This window comes from Delphinus delphis, chromosome 1 (assembly GCF_949987515.2).
Source record: "Delphinus delphis chromosome 1, mDelDel1.2, whole genome shotgun sequence".
In the NCBI taxonomy this organism is placed as follows: domain Eukaryota; kingdom Metazoa; phylum Chordata; class Mammalia; order Artiodactyla; family Delphinidae; genus Delphinus; species Delphinus delphis.
In genome coordinates this window covers 116978420-117003780 of record NC_082683.1, presented here as the reverse complement: position 1 = coordinate 117003780, position 25361 = coordinate 116978420, and the positions used below count along the sequence as shown (strand labels likewise).

Sequence of the window (25361 nt, the reverse complement as noted above, 5' to 3'; positions counted from 1 at the left end):
GGTTTTAAGCAGGACAACTCCTACAGATGTGCCTTTAGACAGATGAGCCAGGCAGCAGTGTGGAGGATGGGCAGGAGGGGGACAAGCCTAGGGCACAGCGACAAACCTTTACGAAGAAGGGCTACCGCAATCTCTGTAAAATGACGTGGGTACCCCCAGGGAGGGATGAAGAGGGAGAGACACATTTGAGAAATATTTAGGGGGCAAACTCAGTAAGGGTGACGAAGGCTGCTGTCAGAGAAGAGTCTAAGGTGACTCTGAGGTTTCCAGCTTACATTCTTGGATTGATAAGATGCCTTTCGATGAGATAAGGAAACAATCACAGAAAAAAACCGCAGGGGAGAGGGTTCCGAGCAAAGAGAAGAGACTGTAGAAATGATGAATTCCATTTTTGACATGTTGAATTCAAGATGCCTTTGGGATAACCAAATGGGGGTGTCGCACAGGATGTATGAGTCTCAAAATCTAAAAAGAAGTTTATAAAAAAAATCAAATAATGCCCACTGTCTGGCAGTGTTCCCAGACTGGAGAAAGGCACAATCAGGGACACAGATGACGCTGCCTGGACTGATATCTGGTAAAGCGGGGACTGTCAGCATGTTCTTGTAGGATCTCTGACCCAGAGGTAAGCAAACTGATAGTATCAGAACCATGGCAAGACTCAGCTGTACCTCATTCAAGCTCTGGAGCGAATCCTAGATTCCCCACTTACCAGTTCTGTGATCTTGGGCAAGTTATTTAACCTCTCTGTGCCTCAGTTTCCCCATCTATAAGAGGGGATAACCTTCACACCTGTGGTGAGGATCAAGTGATATAATACTTGTGAAGCACTTTGCACGTAGCCTGACGTAACACAGCACACGGCAGTCTGTAATCAACTCTGGTCATCATTGATAAGGACAATAAGATAATTAGTTTGAGCAAGCCATTCCACTCTGATGACCTTTATCTGTAATAAAACAGGGATAATATGTGCTTTAACTTTATAACGTTATAAAAAGTTACTGGAGACATTAGGTGACAACGGACACGAAAATGACTTTAACAACCATAAACTACTACGTAAGTGAAGATTGGGCCTTTCAGCAGGGACCAGAGGTTTCCCACCAGCAGCTCAGGTCCTCAGTATTTGCTGCTGTGGATGTTCTGTTCCATGACTGTGCATCCCTGTCCTATAATACATTGCTTTTGGTCCCAAGAGGAAACAGCCACACACCAAAGCCTGCATGATGTGCTGAGTGCAAAAAGTCACAGCAGGGAATACTATTCAGCCATAAAAAAGGAATGAAATTTTGATTTATGCTACAACATGGGTGGTCCTTGAAAACATCACTCTTAGTGAAATAAGCCAGACAGAGAAGGACAAATATTATCTGAGATTCCACTTACATGAGGACTCTAGAACAGGCAAAAATCAGAAAGACAGCAGAACAGAGGTTACCAGAGGCTGAGAGCAAAGAGGGAGTTACTGTTTAATGGGTAGAGAGTTTATGTTGGAGATGATGAAAAGGTTTTAGGTATAGATAGTGGTAACAGGTACAGAACAGTGAATTATTTAATGCCACTGAGCTGTACACTTACAAATGGTTAAAATGATATTATGTATATATTTTTTTAAAAGGCACAGAAGTCATCAAAGCAAGGAGTGGATGCTCAGGGCAACCTTTTACTAATGGCAGGAACATGAACAAATAGGTCCCCAGAGGCTGGTGGCAGTAATGAACTGAGGTTCTTCATCTCCTCCTGATGTGAAGGATAAACTTCACTGGCTTCAAGAAGACCTCCGAGCATTAAGTAGGTCAGCACAAGAAACTGTGGGCTGCGCCAGGCAATATTCAAATGCTCCCATGGAAGCCCAATTACATCATTTCTTATTCTTGAGCATAAATGGCTGTAATAAAGTCAGTCATCATCTTTAAAAGCAAGCATGCATTAGCTTCTGATAACAACTGATTCTTACTACCTCTTCTCTGCTTACAGATAATGCATCTAGCAGCTCTGTCCCAGTTTTAAAATCATCCCCAAACTTGTTCACCTCAGGAGCAGAACCAAAGCTCCTCATGCAAAGTGACTTTTCAACCTGGTGCAGATTCAGAGGAAAGATAAATGCATTTTCTCATGTGTGGTCAGACATTTGGTAGGTACCAAGTGAACCAGATTCACATGATATGTGATTCCTAGGAATAAACTCCTGGAAATAATCTACCATTTGCGCTTGGACTCTTGAGTCTCCAGCCACACTGAGCTTCTTGGCTATTCCTTGAAGCTGCAAAGCCCAGTTCCACCCCAGGGCCTTTGCACTTACTGTTCCTTCTGTCTGGGTAGCTGCCTCCAGATATTCACATGGCTTGCTTGCTCACTCTCTATCTCACATTCACATCTCTAGAGATTCAAAGGTCACCATAAACTAGAGGCCTTTGCCAACAGTTCACATAAAATAGCTTCCACTCCCTACCTCCTGGCACTGTCTAAACTCATGCCCTGCTTTATTTTTCTGCAGACAATTTACGTGTGATATTATATGTATATTGTCTCCTCCTTTACCTCCATCCCAACCACCAGAATATAAAATAATGTCCTGTCCATGCAGACAAGGACTTTGTTTTGTTGACTGCTATATCCCCAGAGCCTAAAACAATATTGGCTCATAAAAGGAAGTCAACACATTTTTTAGTGATTCAATATTTTTATAGATTATACACTATACAAAGTTCTTACACTATTATTGACTATATTCCCTCTGCTGTACATTATATCCCTGTGATTTACTGTAATATATTCCAGTAATTTGTACCTCTTAATCCCCTTCACCTGTTTCACATCCCCCTCCCCTCTAGCAACCATTTGTTTGTTCTCTGTGAGTCTGCTTCTGTTTTGTTATATATGTTTGTTTTGTTTTTTAGACTCCACATATAAGTGAAAGCATACAGCATTTGTCTTTCTCTGATTTATTTCACTTATTTATTTTACTCTACTTCACTCCAGATCCATTCACGCTGTCACAAATGGCAAGATTTCATTCTTTTTTATGTCTGAGTAATATTCTATTGTAATATATATAAAACACATCTTTAACCATTCATCAGTTGGTGGGCACTTAGGCTGCTTCTGTATCTTGACTATTGTAAATAATGCTGTGAGGATGTGGAGAAAAGGGAACCCTAGTGCACTGTTGGTGGGAATGTATATTGGTACAGCCATTGTGAAAAGAGTATGGAGGTTCCTCACAAAATCAAAAACAGAGGGCTTCCCTGGTGGCGCAGTAGTTGAGAGTCCGCCTGCCGATGCAGGGGACATGGGTTCGTGCCCCGGTCCGGGAAGATCCCACATGCCATGGAGCGGCAAACCAAAAACAGAACCACCATACGATTCATCAATTCCACTCCTGAGTATTTATCCAAAGAAAACGAAAACACTAATTCAAAGACATATATGCACCCCAATGTTCAATACGTTTTTTTAAATGAGTGGACAAAAAATTAAGTTCTCCTATCAGTACATCATTCTTTATACTGATGAGAATGCCTTGCCCAAGATTACCTAAAAAAGCAATGATTTGTTTCCTTTGGCTGAGAAGACAACAACTGTCACCATCCCTTTACACCCTGCTCAATCCACATCAAATGTTTTCTAAAACTTTAAAGTCTGGGCCCCTTTTCAAGAAAACAAGTTTTGCAACCACTCAGCATTTGAATGAATAAATAATAAATGGTATATCCATACTATGGAATATCATTCAGTAAAAAAAGAAATGAAGTACTGATACGTGCCATAACACAGATAAACCTTGAAAACATTATGCTGAGCGAAGGAAGCCAGACATAAAAGGCCACACACTGTATGACTGCCATTTATAGGAAATGTCCAGAACAGACAATCCATAGAGACAGAAAGTAGACTCGTGGTTGCCTGAGGCTAGCATGGGGGGTATCTGGGGGAGATTGGAAGGTGATGGCTAAGAAGTGCAGAGTTTCTTCTTGGGGTGATGAAAATATTCTCAAGTTGATGACGGTGATGGTTCTTCACAACACTATGAATATACTAAAAACCACTGACTTCTATACTTTAAATGGATGAGTTGCATGATAGTGTGAATTATGTTTCAATAAAGGTGTTACCAAAACAAGTGCTGGCAAATTATGTATACCACTTAAATATGTAAGACATAAAACTGGATATAAACTGCTTACACACACAGGTCTTTTACAACTTCATAAATTAAACACAAATTGTATAACCAATAAATTCAAAGCAAAGATGTTCATGTCAGAGAAGATTTTGTTATTCAACTGAAATTATATCCCTTCTCACAACCGGGATATGTGGTGAGTACCTGACCCAAGTTCTTTGGAGTTCAGCACACACAAAATCGGATGACAGTATTCTGACAACCAGCATGGCACAGGGGCCAACAAATCAGAAGATCCTGGAACTAATCAGAACACACAGCAGTCACACAAGCCACGAGCAACTCAGAGAGCCACCCCGGGGAGCGTGGCCGCATTGCAGCCCTGCCTGCAGTCCTGCGCTCCATGCGCAGACTCCATTTTTCTGCCACTTTCTTCTGTTCCCACCACTGCAAAATCTTAATTCCTACAAGGTGTCGTACTGTCACTTGTCCTTCACCTTATGAGAATTCATTATAGACATATTGTGAACTTTTTCTTCAGGGCATGACAATTACAGAACTATCTGGTGCCAACACAAGGAAACAAACACAACTGTAGACAGTAAAACAGTTGGCAGCACTAGGCATTAATATGGCCCTTCCTAGAGTCTGGAATAGGCTTATTTTACTTTGCTACTGGATTAAATGAAAACACAAAATTTTTTAATTCTTATAAAGAACTCAGACCCTGGAGACTACAGCCCTAAATTCCAAGAGAGCCACAGAACCCATTTTGAGAAACACTCATCTACAGACTAAGGGAAAAAAATAATTGGCATGCAAAGCTGATGTCTTTAAAAGCTAACATTTACTGGATGCTTAAGTGTGTCTGACAACCAACTTGTATGGTTTTCTGACCCCACTATCCCTGTCCAATACACACTAATTAGAAAGGGCCCAGCGGCTGGGCCCGTGGGCCATGGCCGCTGAGCCTGCGCTCCGCAACGGGAGAGGCCACAACAGTGAGAGGCTCGCGTACCGCAAAAAAAAAAAAAAAAGAACCTTGAGATGGGAGAGATCATCCTGGATCATCAGAGGAAGGAGGAAGAGCCAATGTAATGATCAAGGTCCTTATACATGTGAGGGGAAGGCAGCGGAGTTAGAGCAGGGGTTGGAGTGACATGACTGCTGACTTTAAAGATGGAAAGGGGCCAAGGACGAAGGAATTCAGGCAGTCTCTAGAAGCTGGAAAAGCAAGGGCACAGATTCTCCCTAGAGCCTCAGAAGAAAAACAGCCCTGCCAACTCCTTGATTTTAGCCTCATTTCAGACTTTTGACCTCCAGAACTGGAGGATAATGGTAAGATAATAAACTTGTGTTATTTTAAGCCACTATGTTTGTAGTAATTTGTTACAGCAGCAATAGGAAATTAATAGGGCCATGCTAGGTCTGTGTTACAATCTAAGCCGCTCGGAGGTAGACTTGCCAACTCTGAATTTGGGAAGAGAAGGAAAACAATTCATGACAAAAGAGCAAATGATAGTGAGGGTAGCCACTTAGGGGGAGAGTCACATAAAGGGGATGAAATGATTCCTGGACAAAGCCTCCCAGAAGCAGGTAAAACACAGATTTCGTGGCTGAACGTATGAAGAGGCCACGTGCAGGGGCTTAACGCCTGTGGGGAGGGAAACACAAGTGCAGCTGTGAGGCACTCACAACTCCAGTCACTGCTCCATAAAGCCACCGGTGCCCCCAGTCCCTGGATCTTCTCCCAAGAGCATTTCATTCCTGTTCTCCCAAGACCATCCAGGACCTTTTTATATTTGTTTGTTTGTTATCGTGAGAGAAATGTCTGCAAGAGGTGGCACCACCAGAAGGGAGCTGTAGGAAAGGGGAGAGCTTGGCCATTTCCTGGTCACCGGCCCATTCTGTTCCAGGCCACGGATCACACACCACTCTTGAGCAGTCCTTGAGAAATCAAGTCACTGCTCAGCGGCAAACTCTGATCCCATGCTTGTGAAAGCTGTTTGCAGGGCGGCCGAGGATTTACCCATCCCACAGGTAGAGGAGCCAGGATGGGGGACCACACAACTCTGAGTGCACCTGGCTGCACGCACATACGCCTCCAGGTCCAGCTGCATGGCCTCTGTGAGGCTACACTACATTTCTACTGCGGGGATCTGTCCCCTGGGTTTTTAAACAGCCATAAATCTGGTCTTTAGCCACACATCTGTCTTCTCTCCAGCCCTGACGGCCCAGCAAGATGCCTCTCTCCTTCCCCACCTGAGGCTTCCCTTGCAGCAGCTACGACAGGTTCCAAAGGTGAGAGAGTAACAGAACACCAGCTGCCACTCTGCAGCCCAGCCTGTTGGTTAGGTCTGACTCCACTGCAGCCCTCCTCCTCCCTGGCATTCCCTCAGCAGAGCCTCGCTGGGTTTCACTGCTTTATGCTCACATGGTTATCAACTAAGATGAATTTTCTCAGTCACTAACAAAAGTCTACTCAGCAAAGGCTGGCACCCTGCCAGACACTGGGACTACAGTTGCTACAAGTGCTATACGAGAGAGAGAGGTGTGGTACCGCAAGATCATGTGAGAAGACAAAATGACCTAGTGGGGGAAGCCTCCCGAAGGATGTTTGCACGGAAATCTGGAAAAAGACGCTGGCTATTAAAAGGAGCTAGATGAAGCAGCTCAGTGTCTCTCAGGGTATTTACCTGCATTTATGAAATGCTTTGAAACCCAGAGGAATGTACAAAAATGATACCGATGAATATAAATTGTCCTTTTCGGTTTATAAAGTATTTTTTCATGCATTATCCCAGATTCAACGAGAGCACCAGAGAGAATAAGTATCATCCTTTCCCCTTTATAAACAAGGAAACTGAAATTAATGGCAGTCAGATACCTCACCAAGGTTACACAGCAAGTCAAGCGGACTCGAGTCCAACTCTCATTATTCTTCACTGAGAGCTCTTTTGACTACACAGCTTTCTGAGGAAGCTAAAAAGTGCAATGGGGGGAATGGTATTAATATTTGGGAACAATGGACTTGAAAATCATACCAGATATTTGGCTGCCAAACTCACCTATTCACACAGCAGGCCCAATGGTGCAAAGCCAGTAGCCTGATTTCAGTATTACTGGCCACCCTTCAACTTTCAACCAGTTAACTTCCAAGCAAGCAACCCCAGTGTGTCAGATCAACTATGGGCTCATGCAGAACTTCTCTGAACTTTGTGAATTGTTCTAAGCTGTGCAGCTTTAAAAAAAAAAAAAAAAAAATCCCTGGTGGCGCAGTGGTTGAGGGATGCAGGGGACGTGGATTCGTGCCCCAGTCCGGGAAGATCCTACATGCCGCGGAGCAGCTGGGCCCGTGAGCCACGGCCGCTGAGCCTGCGCGTCCGGAGCCTGTGCTCCGCAACAGGAGAGGCCACAGCAGTGAGAGGCCCACGTACCGCAAAAATAATAATAAATAAATCGTATCCCCTCTTCTCTTGTTTTCTTCATCCAGCTAGCATCTTCTCAGACCTTTGGATCCTTGGTAGACAAAGAGCAGGATATTCATCCAGTGCTTCTGGGGAGTATCTCTTAAGCTTCCTTCCTGCCTGGGTCATCATAGGGATCAGAGGAGAACATGTGGGTCAACCCAATACAAGGCAGCTAGTACGGAGTGGGGGAAGTATGTGATCTGGAATTAAGAGGGCCTGCTGATTTGGTCTGGCCTCCACCACTTAGCTTATCCTATTTGGTAGACAATAAACAAGGTAGGTGTGGTGGGCAGAATGATGGGCCTCCAAAGGTGTCCACGTCCTAACGCCTGGAACCTGTGACTATGTTACCTTACATGGCAAAAGGACTTTGAAGATGTGATTTAAGAATTGAGAGATGGGAAGATTATCCTGGATTATCCATATGGGCCCAGTGTAATCACAAGTGTCTTTATTTATAAGAGGGAGGCAAGAGGGTCAAAGTCAAAGAAGCGGATGTGGTGATAGAGAGTTCAGAGTGATGAGGCCACAAGCCAAGGAACACAGGCAGTCTCTAGAAGCTGGAAAAGGCAAGAAACAGATTCTCCCCTAGGGCCTCTAGAAGGAACACAGCCTGCTGACCCATTTTTATTTTAGCCCCATAAGACTCATTTCAAACTTCTGACCTCTAGAACTGTAAGATAATAAACATGCATTGTTTTAAACCAGTAAGACTGTGGTATTTGTTTCAGTAGCAAAAGTAAACTAATACAGAAAATAAGAGAAACTGAAGATTTCTTAAGAGTAAGACAAGGGAACAGACCAGGGTCTTCATGTGTCAAGCGGACTAGCTAAAGGTACCTCTTTCAACCTTGGGGAAAGTAGCGAATCCTGAATAAGGAAACAAAAAAAGAGCAGATCCAAAAAAACTATTGCTACCCACAGCTGCAGTTCATTCCAACTCAGTTTGACGGTCAGGGCTTCCCAAAATTCATCCCAACTCCCAACTAATCCATGGAAGTTCCTAGAAGCTGTCTGAAGAAAACAAGGAAGCAAAAAACGTGCAGTGAATTTCCACTGGCCTTACTCTGCAGCAGTGCTGGGCATCAGAAGGTCTGGGTCTTCCTCCTGTGTGGCCTTGGGCCTCTAAAATCTTAGGGATAAACTGCAATTACACAGTCACTTCAAACAAAGAATGATGTGCTACGATTCTGTGCTTGAAGTACACAGAAGACTGAGTTTAAACAAGTACATTTTCAGGGGGAAAAGTCCTCATTCATTCAGGAAACACTACTGTGTACTAATGGTCAGGCACTAAGTTAGGCAGGTGAGGTTCAAAGACAGTATGATGTGACGTGGTCACCTCCCTCCAGGAGCTGCAAGTCCTCCCTGAGCCACAATAGCCTCATCTCAGGGGTCATCTGGCTACAGTATCTACTGATTATTGACTCCATCCCTCTGTAACCCACAGGTCTTTCCCTGTCTCCCCCAAATTGGGTTACATCTCCCAGTTACACACTTCCTCAGCTTCTTACCCTTTTTCTAATAATATATAGTTATTCATGTGCCTGGCTTGTCCAGTACTAAATATAAGCACCCAAAAGAATATTGAAACATTAGCCCAGCATAGAGTGTTCCATAAATATCTAATGAATGAGTGAGTGAATAAATGAATGAGCGCACACGCATTATGCTGGCTGACATGGCTGGAGAGCCTGGTGTCCCCTTCCTCCCTCCATGCCCCGTCTTCCCACCTCTCATCAAACAGAGGTTACAAACAGGAACACTCCAGGCTAATCAAATGAAATAATGTATGTGAAAGTATGTTTAAAGTTGTAAATGTACGAGTTATAAATATACATGAATAATATCTATCAGCCACAGGGCAAAAGGAAACACTCAACACCCTTCCCCAGCCGAGCAGGGCTGGCTCTCCGGCTCCTCCCTTCTTCGTCCCCCCTCTGTCTGCCAGGTCTCAGGCTCTCACCTGCATGGTCTCCACTCTAAGCAGCCTCCAAACACACTGCCCTGGGAACACGCCACGCTAGTCACCAGAGCCTGACCAACAGTTGTGCGTCCAAGCAAAGGGACACTGCGTGACCAGGGCAGGGCATGGCCGGGCCAGACGTGGTTCTACCTGGAGTGTTAGAGAAGCAGAAGGTGAAAGTGCTAAATTAAGGAGAGGCCTTCTAAGAAGTGCTGATGAATTCCTCCACTTACGTGCCAACTCATACTATGCCAACTGTGCTAACGCTGCACTTACAACCGTTCACAGCCCCAGATCTAGTCCTTAGAAGCACAGTATAAGGAACTCCCACACCCTGGCATTGGGTAGTTCAGGCAGGAGGCCCCTGTGACAGCAAGCAGCCTGGCAATCCATTGTGGACCCATGTCCTGTTCCCTGAGACTACCCAGAAACACTCCACGGGCTGAGTGGTTCCCACCCCAACAAATCCTTACCAGAAAAAGACAATTCATCTAGTTAAAGAAAATTCATCTATTTAAATTCATGTGTACCAAGAAGGTACACGTTACTGAGAAGAAAAAAAAAATCTTGGAACCCTTTTCTACTGTTGCAGGAATTAAAAATGGTGCAGCCGTTATGGAACACAGTATGGAGGTTCCTCAAAGAATTTTGAAAAAGAACTACCATATAATCCAGCCATCTCACATCTGAGTATACAACCACAGGAATTCAAAACGGGATCTCAAAGAGATATGTGCATATCTCTCTGAGATCCTGTTTTGTTCAGGAGCGTTCGTCACATGCTCCTGTGAATAACGTTCACTGCATCATTATTCACAGTAGCCAAAAGGTGGAAGAAACCCAAGGGTACAGCAGATAAATGGATAAAGAAAATGTGTTACATACATTCAACCGAATACTATGCAGCCTTAGATAAGGAAGGAAATCCTGTTACATGCTACAATATGGATGAAACTTGAGAACATCATGCTAAGTGAAATAAGCCATTCACAGACTGGCAAAGTATGATTCCATATATATGAGGTATCTGAGTAGTCAAAAGCATAGAAAGAGAAACTGTAAAGGTGGCGGCCAAGAGCTGGGGGGGAGAGGGAAGAAGAATTAGTGTTCAAGGGGTAGAGAGTTTCAGTTTTGCAAGATAAAATTTTAGAGTGATCTGTTACACAACAGTGTAAATATACTTAACACTATTGAATTATACACTTTTAAACGGTTAAATACGTGATGTGTTTTTAACCACCATAAAAAAAAAATCTTTGAAAGCACATGAGAAAAGAAAAAGATGCCGAAGACAGATGAATTTTAAAAGAAAATCTATATGGCGAGGGAACCAATGAGAAACGGGGAAAAGAGAGAGGAAAAACACCAGTCAAATCAACAGTCCATTTATTTAGCTCAGAGTCAACACTGCAGGTGTGGCACTGGGGCAGGAACAGGAATCCATACAGCTGCTGGAACCCCAACTCAGAAGATGAATCTGGCCAACCTCAGGCCAATCCCTTCACTCCAGGTGCTTCCCTCTCTGTGAAATGGAGACAATCTGCACTGTCCTGTGCAGAGCTCCAGAGAGGATCAGGGAGACTGGCGTCTAAAGGGCCTGGCGGACGCACGACCCATTTCACAGACGTAAGGTACCATGATCCTTATAGTAACCGCTTCCCTCCGAGGACGAGATACTGCTCAGGGCCAGGCTGGAGGCCTGCATCTTGGGAACCCACAAGAGCATCCAGGAACCAAACTCCGCAGTGTCCTGACCAACGTCAGCCTGGCACCATTCAACACAAAAGGACAGAGTCAGGCACGGCCTTTTACACAGAAATCACATGCCCTAGTTCTCGACAACTGTAGTTACAGGCAAGACAGCTTTTGAAAGGGAGAGAAGAAAAGAAAATAGCAGCAGGGACCTAGCAGTGAATTGGGGGGTTCAGGGTAAAACACACACCCAGAGTTCTTAGTGGTGGTCAGACTAAACAAGGGACTGGACAGCCAGACCAAACAGCTTTCTGGCCACTTCATCTCTCCCTCTAATTTAATGAGCTGCACATTAAGCACCAGAAGCAGGTCACAGGGAACCGAGCTACTGGCACCTGGCCAGTTGGGCTGACAGGTGATGAGGGAAGAGGACACAGGGGCCACACTCCTGCCCCAAAGGCCTCCAGATGCCATGCATGGCCAGCCCCCCCACACACCCTGACCCGCCGTTGCTTCGAGGGGATGTTTTCCTGTACCTCTGTTCTTTCTACAAAGTTGTATTTCTGCCACTGACTCCCTCGCTGGGGAAGCTCCAGGTCCCTACCTTTTGGTTCTCCAGCTGGGATCATCACCCAAATTAGGGAACAGCACAGTCCTGGGCAGGAATCCCAGCTCCAACTATTGACACCAATTTGATCTAGAATTAATTATTTAATGCCCCAGGCTTCCATTTCCTCATCTACAAAATTTAACAATAATACCCTCACCTCATCTAGAGTAGCTACAAATAATAACATTATTTCCATATTAAAAGGCCGCATAGCACAGGGAGATCAGCTCGGTGTTTTGTGACCGCCTGGAGGGGTGGGATAGGGAGGGTGGGAGGGAGGGAGACACAAGAGGGAAGAGATATGGGGACATATGTATATGTATAACTGATTCACTTTGTTATAAAGCAGAAACTAACACACCATTGTAAAGCAATTATACTCCAATAAAGATGTAAAAAAAAAAAAAAAAAAAAAAAAGGCCTACTAGGGGGCTTCCCTGGTGGCGCAGTGGTTGAGAGTCCGCCTGCCGATGCAGGGAACGCGGGTTCGTGCCCCGGTCCGGGAAGGTCCCACGTGCCGCGGAGCGGCTGGGCCCGTGAGCCATGGCCGCTGAGCCTGCGCGTCCGGAGCCTGTGCTCCGCAACGGGAGAGGCCACAACAGTGAGAGGCCCGCATACTGCCAAAAAAAAAAAAAAAAAAAAAAAAGGCCTAATAAAGCACCTATCACATAGTAAGTACTGAATAGTAGCTACTATTATTGATAGCTACTATTAATATTTATTACTCTAATAATGATAGTGATATTAGCAACAGCATATGTGCTGTCTCTTAGTCAAATATGAAGAAAAGAGGGACTTTTTCTGTTGAAACACCAAGATCACAACCATGATGAAAGCAGTAACCTATCCTCACAAGAGCAACACCCCAGATATGTTCAGCTGAGGCCTTGGTGCTTTCTACCTGAGCAGGAAGGTGAAGGAAGAGAAGAGGCCTGGGGATACTGAATGCCAGGCCTGAAGCCAAAGGTGTGATGCGTTTTGCATGTTCTCACGAAACCAACTGGAGAACTGCATTCAGGCCACGTGCCCACCACTTCTAGACCTCTATGACTCTCTGAGCCTCAGTTTAATCTAGAAAATGAAGGAAACGTGACCCCTACTTCGCAGCTTATTATGAACATTAAATGAACTCATGTGAAAGTGACTCATTTCTATGTCTATGAAAAACAGTATTGCTGTATTTAATAGTAGTTTCAACAAATTCAACTTAACAATAAAAAATGCTGAAGGACTGGGAGGGCCAAAGCAGTGAAAATATTATCTTAGTAGGCTGATGAACTGCTGAGAGAAACAGAAGCAAACACCCTAATTTTCTTCCCAAAATTGCTGTCATTGAATTGAGGTCTCTGTTGCTCAGATGAATTGACTGAAAGTAAAACTGGCAAAAAGCAAAATGAAGCTCCCAACATCTATATGTTTTCCACTGAGGTGAGTAGATTCTTCTAGAAGACAAAGAGCCCAAACCAGGCTGCATTCAGGATGACCAATCCAGCCACCTCCGACTCCGATTCTCTCCAAAAAGTCATGACAATTTGCTTGACCAATCCCAACCCTACCTTCGAAACGCACAAATCTAATTTCCTCTGTTTCATGACAGAGCACATGGGCAAATTCCTTCACAGTGATCAGAAGACAACTTAATTTTTATTCCATCTCTACTCCGCGTACCACAGACTCCGAAAGCAACAGGTCGGAAAGTTGATCAAATTCTACTCTAGAGTACCGGAAATGGCAGAAGAGAACCCACACACGTGTCCAGCGCCTAAAGCAAACCAACCAAGGGAATTCTGTTGAAATCCCACATTTGTTCTTAAAAATTTAAGTAGATCCTCTTTATGTACCACAGAAAAGCTTCACTTTTTAAATGCTTTGAGCCAATTATCAGCTAATTACTAATACTGAAACTTTTCACTAAAATCTTTGAATAAAAAAGATACTTCACCAGTCTCTCATTCCCTGGCAGAACCCACACAACCTCAAGGGTAAGGTGTCTCAGTTTGAGAAGCAGCAGGTCACAAGAGAGGGAGGGTGGTAGCACTCCAGCCATCATATATCCATTTTACCTTGGTCTTTAATCGAGATCAACCACCTAACTCAGAACAGCTCCCCTGGATCTTACAGGGGTCTCGCAAAGAGTGCAGCCATCCATTTTGGTACCTCCGGTACTTTCTAAAAGGGCGGACGCCTGAGTTCCAGCTCCACACAGCCCCACCTCCAGCCACTCACCCGGATCCGACGCATGGCAGCCACAATCTCCACTCTGCTGTTGGGCCTCGGCACGTCCAGGCTTCCGACATACTGTGGGGAAAGAAGCAAACACTCACTGAGAAGAGGGATGGCAGGTGTCCCTAAGGACAGAATGTTAGGGCTGGAAGGACCTTTGGAAGTCATCAAGTTCATCTTCCCATTTTACAAATGAGGAAATTAAGAGCCAAAAGGATGTCTTGAGACTATTTCTAACTTTATGAAAAGCAAAACAAGAAACTGCTTCCTTTTCATCTCGTTCTTAATCAGAGATGCAGCCAAGGGCTGTGTTTAAACAAGCAGCCTTCTGAAACAGGAAGAGCTGGGTATGAAGAATCTCCCACCACTATCTTTGGGGCAGGCTACTTTACCTTTGTCTCAATTTCCTCATCTGTAAAATGGGATTTCAGTAAAGATAAAATGAGCTAAGGTATAAATCTCTTACACAGATCTGGTCTGCATGCATTAAAGCCGTCCAAAAGAATAAGAAAGATGAATATCTACTTTTTTTAATTAATGGAACTTCATTGAGTTAGCCCTGGATGTTATAGAGACCTCACACATTTGAGTAATTTCCTAAATGGAGAAAAAGAATGGACTAGTTATGTATTACAAAATTTAACTTGATTAAACTTTTAAGTTAATTTTAAAACCAAACGACATACAGGTTGTCTAATATAATTTCTTGCTGTACACTATTCAAATAATGCAGATATATGCAGAACAAAAGAATAAAGTCCCCCAATGTCAACAGTCTGATGTACATCTCTTTTTCTATATTAATGGACATACATATATATATTCATAGACACCCAGAGGAATTTCTTTTATATAAAAAGATTCATACTACTCACGTTGATTTTTTAACTTTAACTATAACTTGGACATCTTGCCCCACCAATGCATACAGGTCTATCACATGTAATGTGATAGATGACTGATGGACGCTTACCCTAGGGCACTATTACAAAATTGCTTCCACAAACCTCCTTATCTACACACCTTTGAGCTCATCCAAGTGGCCCTTCAGGCTGGATTCCTACAAGTGGGATTGCTGGATCAAAATTATAGATTATTTCTAGACATCATTACTTAGCAGGATGAAACAAGAAAAGAGGACAACCCAACATTTATTAAGCACCATCCCATTCCACACTGACCCACTGGAATTTGTCTTTCCTTTTTACACACACATATAAAATAGCCCAGAGGATATCCTAGAAATTAACAGCTCCAGGATAATTTAAAAGTCTACGCAACCAAACATTGCATTAATAGAAGATAAGAGCAGGACAGCCATTTCTACAGAAAACATATTTCCTGTGGTTACGGGAATAAAAGGTTCTTCCTAAAATTTGGAGTTAAGGCTGGCCCCAGTGAGGAGGGTTTCAAAAACTAAATACTGGGAAAGGATTTCCCCTAGTACTGATCCCCGGTTTGTGCTAACACACTGAAGATCAAGATTCCCAGCAGCCTGTACGAAGTCTGGGCCCCAGATGGACAGCCTGACCACAGCAGGTACACAAAGCCCCCTGGATCTAAGGATCTAAGCACGCTGTCAGCTTTAACCATGGCTGGCGTTTCTGCCCTCTGAGCTCTGCTGGGGCCCCACCGTTTGTCAGCATGTCAGTGACCCACATAGCCAGGAATGACGTGAGGCCGGGTTTGTGACTGCCCAACTTCAAAGCACCCCGCCCCCCCGTCGGGGGCAGTTTCCGTGCCCCCTCTCCTGAGCGCTGCACGCCTGATGGCTCCTGCCCTGAACTCAGAGCAGTCAGGGCTGACTTGGCAACCAGACCTTCAGGGCTTGTGTTCCCTCTGGCATCACATGAGAGCCTGGCTCTCAAGATCGAGCAAGGTCACCCATTACAGGTAAACCTGAAGGACTGAACGGTCCTCCCACGCTGAGCCCTGCAAAACCCCAGGAAAGGGCCTGCTATCCAGTGAGGTCCACAACTGGGCCTGAATGCAGATGCCCAGATGGGTCGCATCCCCATCCCTTCTCAAGAAGGGGCACCGCTGGACTGAGAATCCCAAAGCATTCGGGGTACAGTGAGGATGGAAGCAACACAGACAGAATGGAGAGGCAGCTTTCTAGCTCTGGACAAGGTTTCCTAACAAGGGAGTAGCATCCTGCATGTGAGGTGAGGACACCCAACATCTTCATGCTATTAGTGCCTCCTTGACGTCATCAGCCAACCTGGTACATGTGCGCGCATACACCACACACCTTCACACACACACATCAGCGCACACATGTTCACATATCTCATGTGCCACGTGCATACACATGACTGATCACCTCTCACACACACACACACCCCCCACACAAAGCATGCACACGGTCATCCCACACTCACTAACACATCCCACTTGTATTCACACCACACACTCACTCATCCTTCTTCCCAATCATGTGAAGAAAATCACAAATCTGCCTTTCTGAGGAGAGTCTGGAGCAGATAACCCATCCTTACCATAGCTGCACCTTACGGTTATTCGAGGAGATTAAAAGGAAACACGAAGTAGAGATCAAAAGCCAAATATCCACACTAACCATGAACCAAAAAACAGCGACAATTTCAGGGAAGCGGGGGAGGGGTCAGAAATCCCACTCCTCGGGGCAAAACCAGAGAGTACGATAAGCGATTACTGCCGTTATGTACATGTATAACAAAAAAAACCCAAAAAAGTATCTCGATACCTAAACATTACCACCTCCACAACTAGCTTCAGTCCACTCTGAGGCTCCATTCTGGGCACAGTGTAAGACAGACCCACCTGAAAGGTGGTTCATACAACCACTCAAGTTTAAAAATATCAGGGCCTGCTTCCTTTTCATTACCACCTAGAAAGAAAAAAAAAAAAAAACTAGAAGGAAGATGCAAATTGTACTAAGTAACCAACATATGAGATTTATCCAAGTCAGTTTTTTTTTTTTGGTTGCATTGGGTCTTCATTGCTGCACATGGGCTTTCTCTAGCTGCAGCAAGCAGGGGCTACTCTTCATTGCGGTGCGCGGGCTTCTCATTGCGGTGGCTTCTCTTTGTTGAGGAGCACGGGCTCTAGGCGCACGGGCTTCAGTAGTTGTGGCTCATGGGCTCTAGAGCACAGGCTCAGTAGTTGTGGCGCACAGGCTTAGTTGTGCTCTGCGGCATGTGGGATCTTCCCGGACCTAGATTCGAACCCATGACCCCTGCATTGGCAGGCAGATTCTTAATCACTGTGCCACCAGGGAAGCCCTATCCAAGTCAATTTTATCTGTGGCTTCCTCTTCCAATGGAAGAGGAAGGCACGTGAGTGCCTTCACATGCAGGGTGCTACTCACCGAAAAAGCAGGAGTTAAGGGCAAATAAGGTTAACCAACGGACTTCGGATATTCTTTGTTAAGTTCCCGGAAAACCTCACCCTTGGTGCTAGGTTAATACCTCATGAAGTTTTTTGTTGTTGTTGGTTTGTTTTTTGTGGGGTTTTTTCCCCCATTTTCTTGGTTCCACCCTATTTTCTGGAGATTAACTTCTGAAGACAGTGATAAACTCCACTGTAGTGTTTCCTGGCACATGAATCACACTAAAAGCAGCAAGACATAACAGCTTAACACAGTCACAAATATCATCACCACCCATCGACTTGCTAGACTTTCTGCCCTCGCCCTTGTCGAGGAACTCCCTTTATTCACAAGGTTTCTGTCAAGTGTTTCCAGAGACCAGGAAAAAGCTTATGTATGAATCAAAAATAAATGCATCAGATGATTCTGCTTGTGATAATGTCGGAGAAACTGGTATCCTCAGACTAGGCCTCCAACAAACTCTGGACAAGATACAAAGAAATAATTGCACAGAATGTACGAAGAGTGAACTATGGATACATGTAAACTATAGACATTCGTTAATTATAATTTATCAATATTGGCTCATCGATGGTAACAATGCACCACACTGATGCAAGATGTTAATAATGGGAAACTGGGGGCGGGGGGGCCGGGGTGAGCGGGTATATGGGAACTCTGTCCTCACTACCCAATTTTTCTGTAACCGTAAAACCAGTCTAAAAGAATTAAGTCTGTTCATTGAAATAATAAAAGTAACTTTGAAGGCACTGGAGAGAGACCAAAAACAGGCAGAGACCAGCAAGGAATCAACCCTTAAAAGGAGGGAACCACACTAGGTGAGACCTGGTTTGTGCAGTTTTGCCCAAGAGCACAATTCCCCAAGTGCTGCCTTGGCTGCCTGGAGCTCAGGCCAAAAGACTCACTCAGACGGCCTGGGCAGTTGGTCACTAGAGCCTGAAAGTGAGCAGAAACTTCTGACAGAAAAGGAGCCCCTATCGTGCATAAATCCCACTCAGGTCCTGGATGACCCCACCAACTGCACGTGTGCAAAGGAGGCTCCAGAGAGTCCAGCAGAAGGTGGCAGCTGCTCACCTCCGCACAGGCAGATTGAAGACAGTAACTGTCCTGAAGAACAAAAATCTACACTCTTCAGAAGAAGACAGCAGAATCTTCTGTCATGGGCTATAAAAACCCCACTGACTGGCCAATACAGGCAAGGCCATGGGGAAAGACCACAGTGCCACATTCTCCTGGGGTAAAAGGACAAGGCCCCCATAAATGGGCACAATGTAAAGGTCCCTGGATCTCTGCGTTCCCATCTTGCATCTCTCTGAACCACTCAGCGCTACAGCCTCAGCCCAGAGCACATCCATGCGAGGTTCAGGAGGATACCCGTCCTGTTACAGAGATCGACAGTGAGGCCTAAAGCAGTTGGCAGGTGGCAGGGAAGGGGCTTGTCCTCCCCCCAGCTCCTGGGTCCCAGTCCAGGACCCTCCCCACTGCCTGCATTCTTATTAACTCTCTCCCTTCGGGTCCCAAACCTGGCCTGGTTTTTATTCCATCACCCTGCCTACCTTCTCATATCCTTCAGGTCTCCTGGCCACACTGAGTTCTCCCCCTCCAAAAATACACAGAAGCAGTAGAAAATCTGATACGCTGCTTGTATCTAGAAATCACCAGCTGTGATGGGCCCATCTGAGTTAGTCCCTTAACCAATCCTCTGTCCTGATACCTGCTAAAAACTTGGAACCATAGGTGCAGACAGTTTCCCTAAAGGAACCTTAGGAATCATGTCCAAGGTTATGTCACAGAAGAAAGATTAAGTAAGAACATATGAAAAGCATTTAGCACAGCTGGGTATCCTGCCAGGGCTTAATAAATATTCACCACTATGACTCCATCTAAAGTTACTCTTTCATATGCTGTATCCTTCCCAGCATTTAACATGGTCTGCACTTAGGGGTTTGCCTCATTTACATGGTCGCTATCTGCCTTGCCCAGTAGAATGGAAGCTCCTTGAAGGCTGAGACCTTGCCCTCATATTCCCGCATTCCCAGCCCTTAGAACAGGGCCTGGCAGAGTAAGACTCAAGTATCTGCTGAAGGAGTGCGGGGTAACTGCAGCCCACAGAAGTGACCTGCCCAAGGACACAGTTCATGGCGGAACTGGCATAGAAAAGCCCGTTCTCCCCACTCCAGGCCAGCGCGACTGCTCCAACAGGAAAGTTCCTCCTTGCCTGCAGAAACTGCTCTCCGGGCACAGCTGAGCGTCCTGCTGAGCAGGATTATGAATGTGACCTGGGTGAAAGTTCTCGCCTCATTTAGCATCGAACAAAGCAGCATTAACTGCAGCAGCAGCGGTGGCCCCAGATTCCAGGGCACGCGCTCAGCCAATGACCTTCTACTAAATGCTCTGGGGGAGGGAACCAAAAAGAGAAAAGTTGCCTCGGGGTGCCCCACACCCCACTTCTGCAGCCTGCTCTGTTCTCCAGGTGCTGAGCTTTGCAGGAGGGGGAGTGGGGACTTAGAAGTACCCATATGGACATTTACCAGTGTTCTTAGCACCGCCTGCAACAAGACAGAAGCCTCAGTGCAGGTTCCCCTCTCCCCACTCCTCCCCCTAACCGTCCCCAACACCCACACACCAGAAAAGCTTCCAAAATGCTTGAAATGCAGCTGCACACCATGTCTTTATTTATTTGTAGTCTAAGAGGAATGAAGCACTTATATTTCTTCCTCTCTCTCCCAGCCCATGTGAAAAAGAAAGTACTATTTGAAGGCCATCTGATGCGACTGTGTCACCATTGATCAGGGGCTCAGCAGGGGGGGCGATGAATGTGCCGGAGATCACAGAAGAATCCTTCCTGCTCTTCAACATTAAGGGGCTGGGTGCAAAATAAATAATTGTGGTCACTTGTCTTTATGCTAATGCCTTGCAATTCTCTAAAAGGCACAGAGGGTAAGACTGAACCGTGCAACGTGCCCATGGAGAGGCTGCCTCTTTGGGTTCTTTTAGTCTCCATTAGCAAAAGCTTACATGGGTTGGTTTCATCATTTTTCTCTATTATGAGGACTCTGAATGATAGAGCAAAGAGGAGAGAAAAAAGCAGCAAGACAGAAACCTGTTCTAGTCTTTCAACTATTAGCTCTTGAATGAAAGCCTCAGCTTCACCATTAAGATCTCTCGCTTACACAACAGATGCAGGCGTGGGGGAGAGTGCTTTCTGCTGTTGCTTGTATTTTTTTTTTTTTTTTACATCTTTATTGGAGTATGATTGCTTTACAACGGTGTGTTACTTTCTGCTTTAGAACAAAGTGAATCAGTTATACATACACATATGTTCCCATATCTCTTCCCTCTTGCATCTCCCTCCCTCCCTCACACCCTCCCTATCCCACCCCTCTAGGTGGTCACAAAGCACTGAGCTGATCTCCCTGTGCTATGCGGCTGCTCCCCACTAGCTATCTATTTTACATTTGGTAGTGTATATATGTCCATGCCACTCTCTCACTTTGTCACAGCTTACCCTTCCCCCTCCCCATATCCTCAAGTCCATTCTCTGGTAGGTCTGTGTCTTTATTCCCATCTTACCCCTAGGTTCTTCATGACATTTTTGTTTTTTTCTTAGATTCCATATATATATGTGTTAGCATACGGTATTTGTCTTTCTCTTTCTGACTTACTTCACTCTGTATGACAGACTCTAGGTCCATCCACCTCATTACAAGTAACTCAATTTCGCTTCTTTTTATGGATGGGTAATATTCCATCGTATATATGTGCCACATCTTCTTTATCCATTCATCTGATGATGGACACTTAGGTTGTTTCCATCTCCGGGCTATTGTAAATAGAGCTGCAATGAGCATTTTGGTACATGGCTTTTTTGAATTCTGGTTTTCTCAGGGTATATGCCCAGTAGTGGGATTGCTGGGTCATATGGTAGTTCTATTTCTAGTTTTTTAAGGAACCTCCATACTGTTCTCCATAGTGGCTGTACCAATTCACCTTCCCACCAGCAGTGCAAGAGTGTTCCCTTTTCTCCACACTCTCTCCAGCATTTATTGTTTCTAGATTTTTTGATGATGGCCATTCTGACTGGTGTGAGATGATATCTCATTGTAGTTTTGATTTGCATTTCTCTAATGATTAATGATGTTGAGCATTCTTTCATGTGTTTGTTGGCAATCTGTATATCTTCTCTGGAGAAATTTCTATTTAGGTCTTCTGCCCATTTTTGCATTGGGTTGTTTGTTTTTTTGTTATTGAGCTGCATGACCTGCTTGTAAATTTTGGAGATGAATCCTTTGTCAGTTGCTTCATTTGCAAATATTTTATCCCATTATGAGGGCTGTCTTTTCGTCTTGTTTATGGTTTCCTTTGCTGTGCAAAAGCTTTGAAGTTTCATTAGGTCCCATTTGTTTATTTTTCTTTTTATTTCAATTTCCCTAGGAGGTGGGTCAAAAAGGATCTTGCTGTGATTTATGTCATAGAGTGTTCTGCCTATGTTTTCCTCTAAGAGTTTGATCGTTTCTGGCCTTACATTTAGGTCTTTAATCCATTTTGAGCTTATTTTTGTGTATGGTGTTAGGGAGTGTTCTAATCTCATACTTTTACATGTACTTGTCCAGTTTTCCCAGCACCACTTATTGAAGAGGCTGTCCTTTCTCCACTGTACATTCCTGCCTCCTTTATCAAAGATAAGGTGACCAATGTGTGTGGGTTTATCTCCAGGCTTTCTATCCTGTTCCATTGATCTATATTTCTATTTTTCTGCCAGTACCATACTGTCTTGATTACTGTAGCTTTGTAGTATACTCTGAAGTCAGGGAGCCTGATTCCTCCACCTCCATTTTTTGTTCTCAAGACTGCTTTGGCTATTCAGGGTCTTTTGTGTTTCCATACAAATTGTGAAAGTTTTTGTTCTAGTTCTGTGAAAAATGCCATTGGTAGTTTGATAGGGATTGCATTGAATCTGTAGATTGCTTTGGGTAGTAGAGTCATTTTCACAATGTTGATTCTTCCAATCCAAGAACATGGTATATCTCTCCATCTATTTGTATCATCTTTAATTTCTTTCATCAGTGCCTTATAGTTTTCTGCATATAGGTCTTTTGTCTCCTTAGGTAGGTTTATTCCTAGATATTTTATTCTTTTTGTTGCAATGGTAAATGGGAGTGTTTTCTTAATTTCACTTTCAGATTTTTCATCATTACTGTATAGGAATGCCAGAGATTTCTTTGTGTTAATTTTGTATCCTGCTACTTTACCAAATTCATTGATTAGCTCTAGTAGTTTTCTGGTAGCATCTTTAGGATTCTCTATGTATAGTATCATGTCATCTGCAAACAGTGACAGCTTTACTTCTTCTTTTCCGATTTGGATTCCTTTTATTTCCTTTTCTTCTCTGACTGCTGTGGCTAAAACTTCCAAAACTATGTTGAATAAGAGTGGTGAGAGTGAGCAACCTTGTCTTGTTCCTGATCTTAGAGGAAATGGTTTCAGTTTTTCACCATTGAGGATGATGTTGGCTGTGGGTTTGTCATATATGGCCTTTATTATGTTGAGGAAAGTTCCCTCTATGCCTACTTGCTGCAGGGTTTTTATCATAAATGGGTGTTGAATTTTGTCGAAAGCTTTCTCTGCATCTATTGAGATGATCATATGGTTTTTCTCTTTCAATTTGTTAATATGGTGTATCAGGTTGATTGATTTGCATATATTGAAGAATCCTTGCATTCCTGGAATAAACCCCACTTGATCATGGTGTATGATGATCCTTTTAATGCGCTGTCAGATTCTGTTTGCTAGTATTTTGTTGAGGATTTTTGCATCTATGTTCATCAGTGATATTGGCCTGTATTTTTCTTTCTTTGTGACATCCTTGTCTGGTTTCGGTATCAGGGTGATGGTGGCCTCGTAGCGTGAGTTTGGGAGTGCTTCTCCCTCTGCCATATCTTGGAAGAGTTTGAGAAGGATAGGTGTTAGCTCTTCTCTAAATGTTTGATAGAATTCGCCTGTAAAGCCATCTGGTCATAATGATCAGATCAGAAATTAATGAAAAAGAAATGAAGGAAACGATAGCAAAGATCAATAAAACTAAAAGCTGGTTCTTTGAGAAGATAAACAAAATTGATAAACCATTAGCCAGACTCATCAAGAAAAAAGGGGAGAAAACTCAAATCAATAGAATTAGAAATGAAAAAGGAGAAGTAACAACTGACACTGCAGAAATACAAAAGATCATGAGATTACTACAAGCAACTCTATGCCAATAAAATAGACAATCTGGAAGAAATGGACAAATTCTTAGAAATGCACAACCTGCCAAGACTGAATTGGGAAGAAATAGAAAATATGAACAGACCAATCACAAGCACTGAAATTGAAACTGTGATTAAAAATCTTCCCACAAACAGGAAGTGCTTTCCATCCCTTCCACTTGGGATGCTTACTTAGACCGCTGGTTATTTCTCCTATGGGGGAAAAAAATTAAAAAGGAAAAGGGGGAAGCCCAGGGCATAGTGAGAGGCAAAGAGAAACACTGACATTCCATGATAATGAAATCACCTGTGGAACAACCAAGTAAGCCAGGAATGGAGAGATGAACAAAGAACATGAGAAAATCATAGGGAAGTCAGACCCAATAGCTTAAGTGGCCTTAAAGGTCATGTGATTGAACCCTTCATTTTACAGAAGGGAAAACTGAGGCTCAAAGAGAAGAATATAGTTTGTGAGTGGCGGAATCAGAACAAATGTGGGTCTCCCTACCCTTCGCTGAAACACTCATACTTCAATAGGAAATAAACCTTCAAGATGAACACAAGCCAGTGTGCCACAATAAGGCCTGGTTCACTACATTAAACTCAAATTGAGCTGGACAAGTAAGCCTGTGTACGGACACCAGAATGATCATGAGCTCAAAAACAAACCAATGAAAAATTTTAGGGCATGAAGATTTTCAGAAAAAGGAAAAGGGATCACCATTTGATTCATTGAATGACATTGGGAATGGAACTGAAGATGTTTATTATGAAAACGGAGCAATGACACTGAAGGAGGAAAAAATAATCCCACTATTGGAAAGGACAAGGGAACTGAAGAAATACAGAGATGAGGAGACCCCAGGATGATGCTAGAGCGGGATTTCCCAGTACCAACACTCTGTACCTGCTAGATTCTAAGTATTTAAACTCTGCAAGCCTGTTTCATCCATAGAATACAGCTAGTATCTGTACCGCCTATAAGCCAAAGTTGTCATAAGAATCAAAATTAGATAATGCAGACAAAAGTATTCTAGTTTTTAAAATATCATACAACCATAAAGAGATGATATTCTTTATATCACTATGCTCTTCCTTTGTGGGCCAAAAAGACCCTGAAGATGCAGAACTTGTAGCTCTACAATAATCCTGTCTTGGATTCTCACAGACTAATGACTCTGCACAAAACAAGGTGATTCAAAATGCCACAGAGTTAATGGGAGGATGGAATCTAGAATTCAACCCCAACAGGCTCAAACAGAAGGGAAGGGATGAACAGCATGAGCAGGGAGTGTCACCAGTGACCAAGCTACACAGACACTGACAGACTCCCAAGGACCACCCCCAGTAGGGAGTGGCTAACTATGACACTGCTCACAGAACCTCACAGAATAGGCTCAGCTTGAGGTACATACCTTGTCATGTTTCCCTCCAGATGAACAGGCTGTGACCAGGAAAAGAGTTGGGGATGCAGGATCTCTAGTACAGCGGTCATTTATCACTGACCAAAACCCCACAACTAGTAAAATTTCCAGATAATTGGCATGTACCCCATTTAAATACCAACCTTTTCTCTATTTTTCTCTCTTTTCTCTTTCTTGACTGGAAATTGTCCTAAAATATATTATACTCTTCCCTAATAATTGAGACTCTGAA

At 43.9% G+C, this 25361-nt stretch overlaps 1 protein-coding gene across 3 annotated transcripts in view; it reads right to left on the bottom strand.

Moving 5' to 3' along the window:
- The window catches only part of LOC132438904 (carboxyl-terminal PDZ ligand of neuronal nitric oxide synthase protein), a 304583-nt gene that overhangs the window by 209727 nt on the left and 69495 nt on the right, over positions 1-25361 (bottom strand). For all 3 annotated transcript variants that reach the window (XM_060033208.1, XM_060033215.1, XM_060033230.2), the window contains exon 2: positions 14094-14165. In XM_060033208.1, the coding sequence (XP_059889191.1) occupies positions 14094-14165 (72 nt within the window). The remainder of the gene's footprint in view (positions 1-14093; positions 14166-25361) is intronic.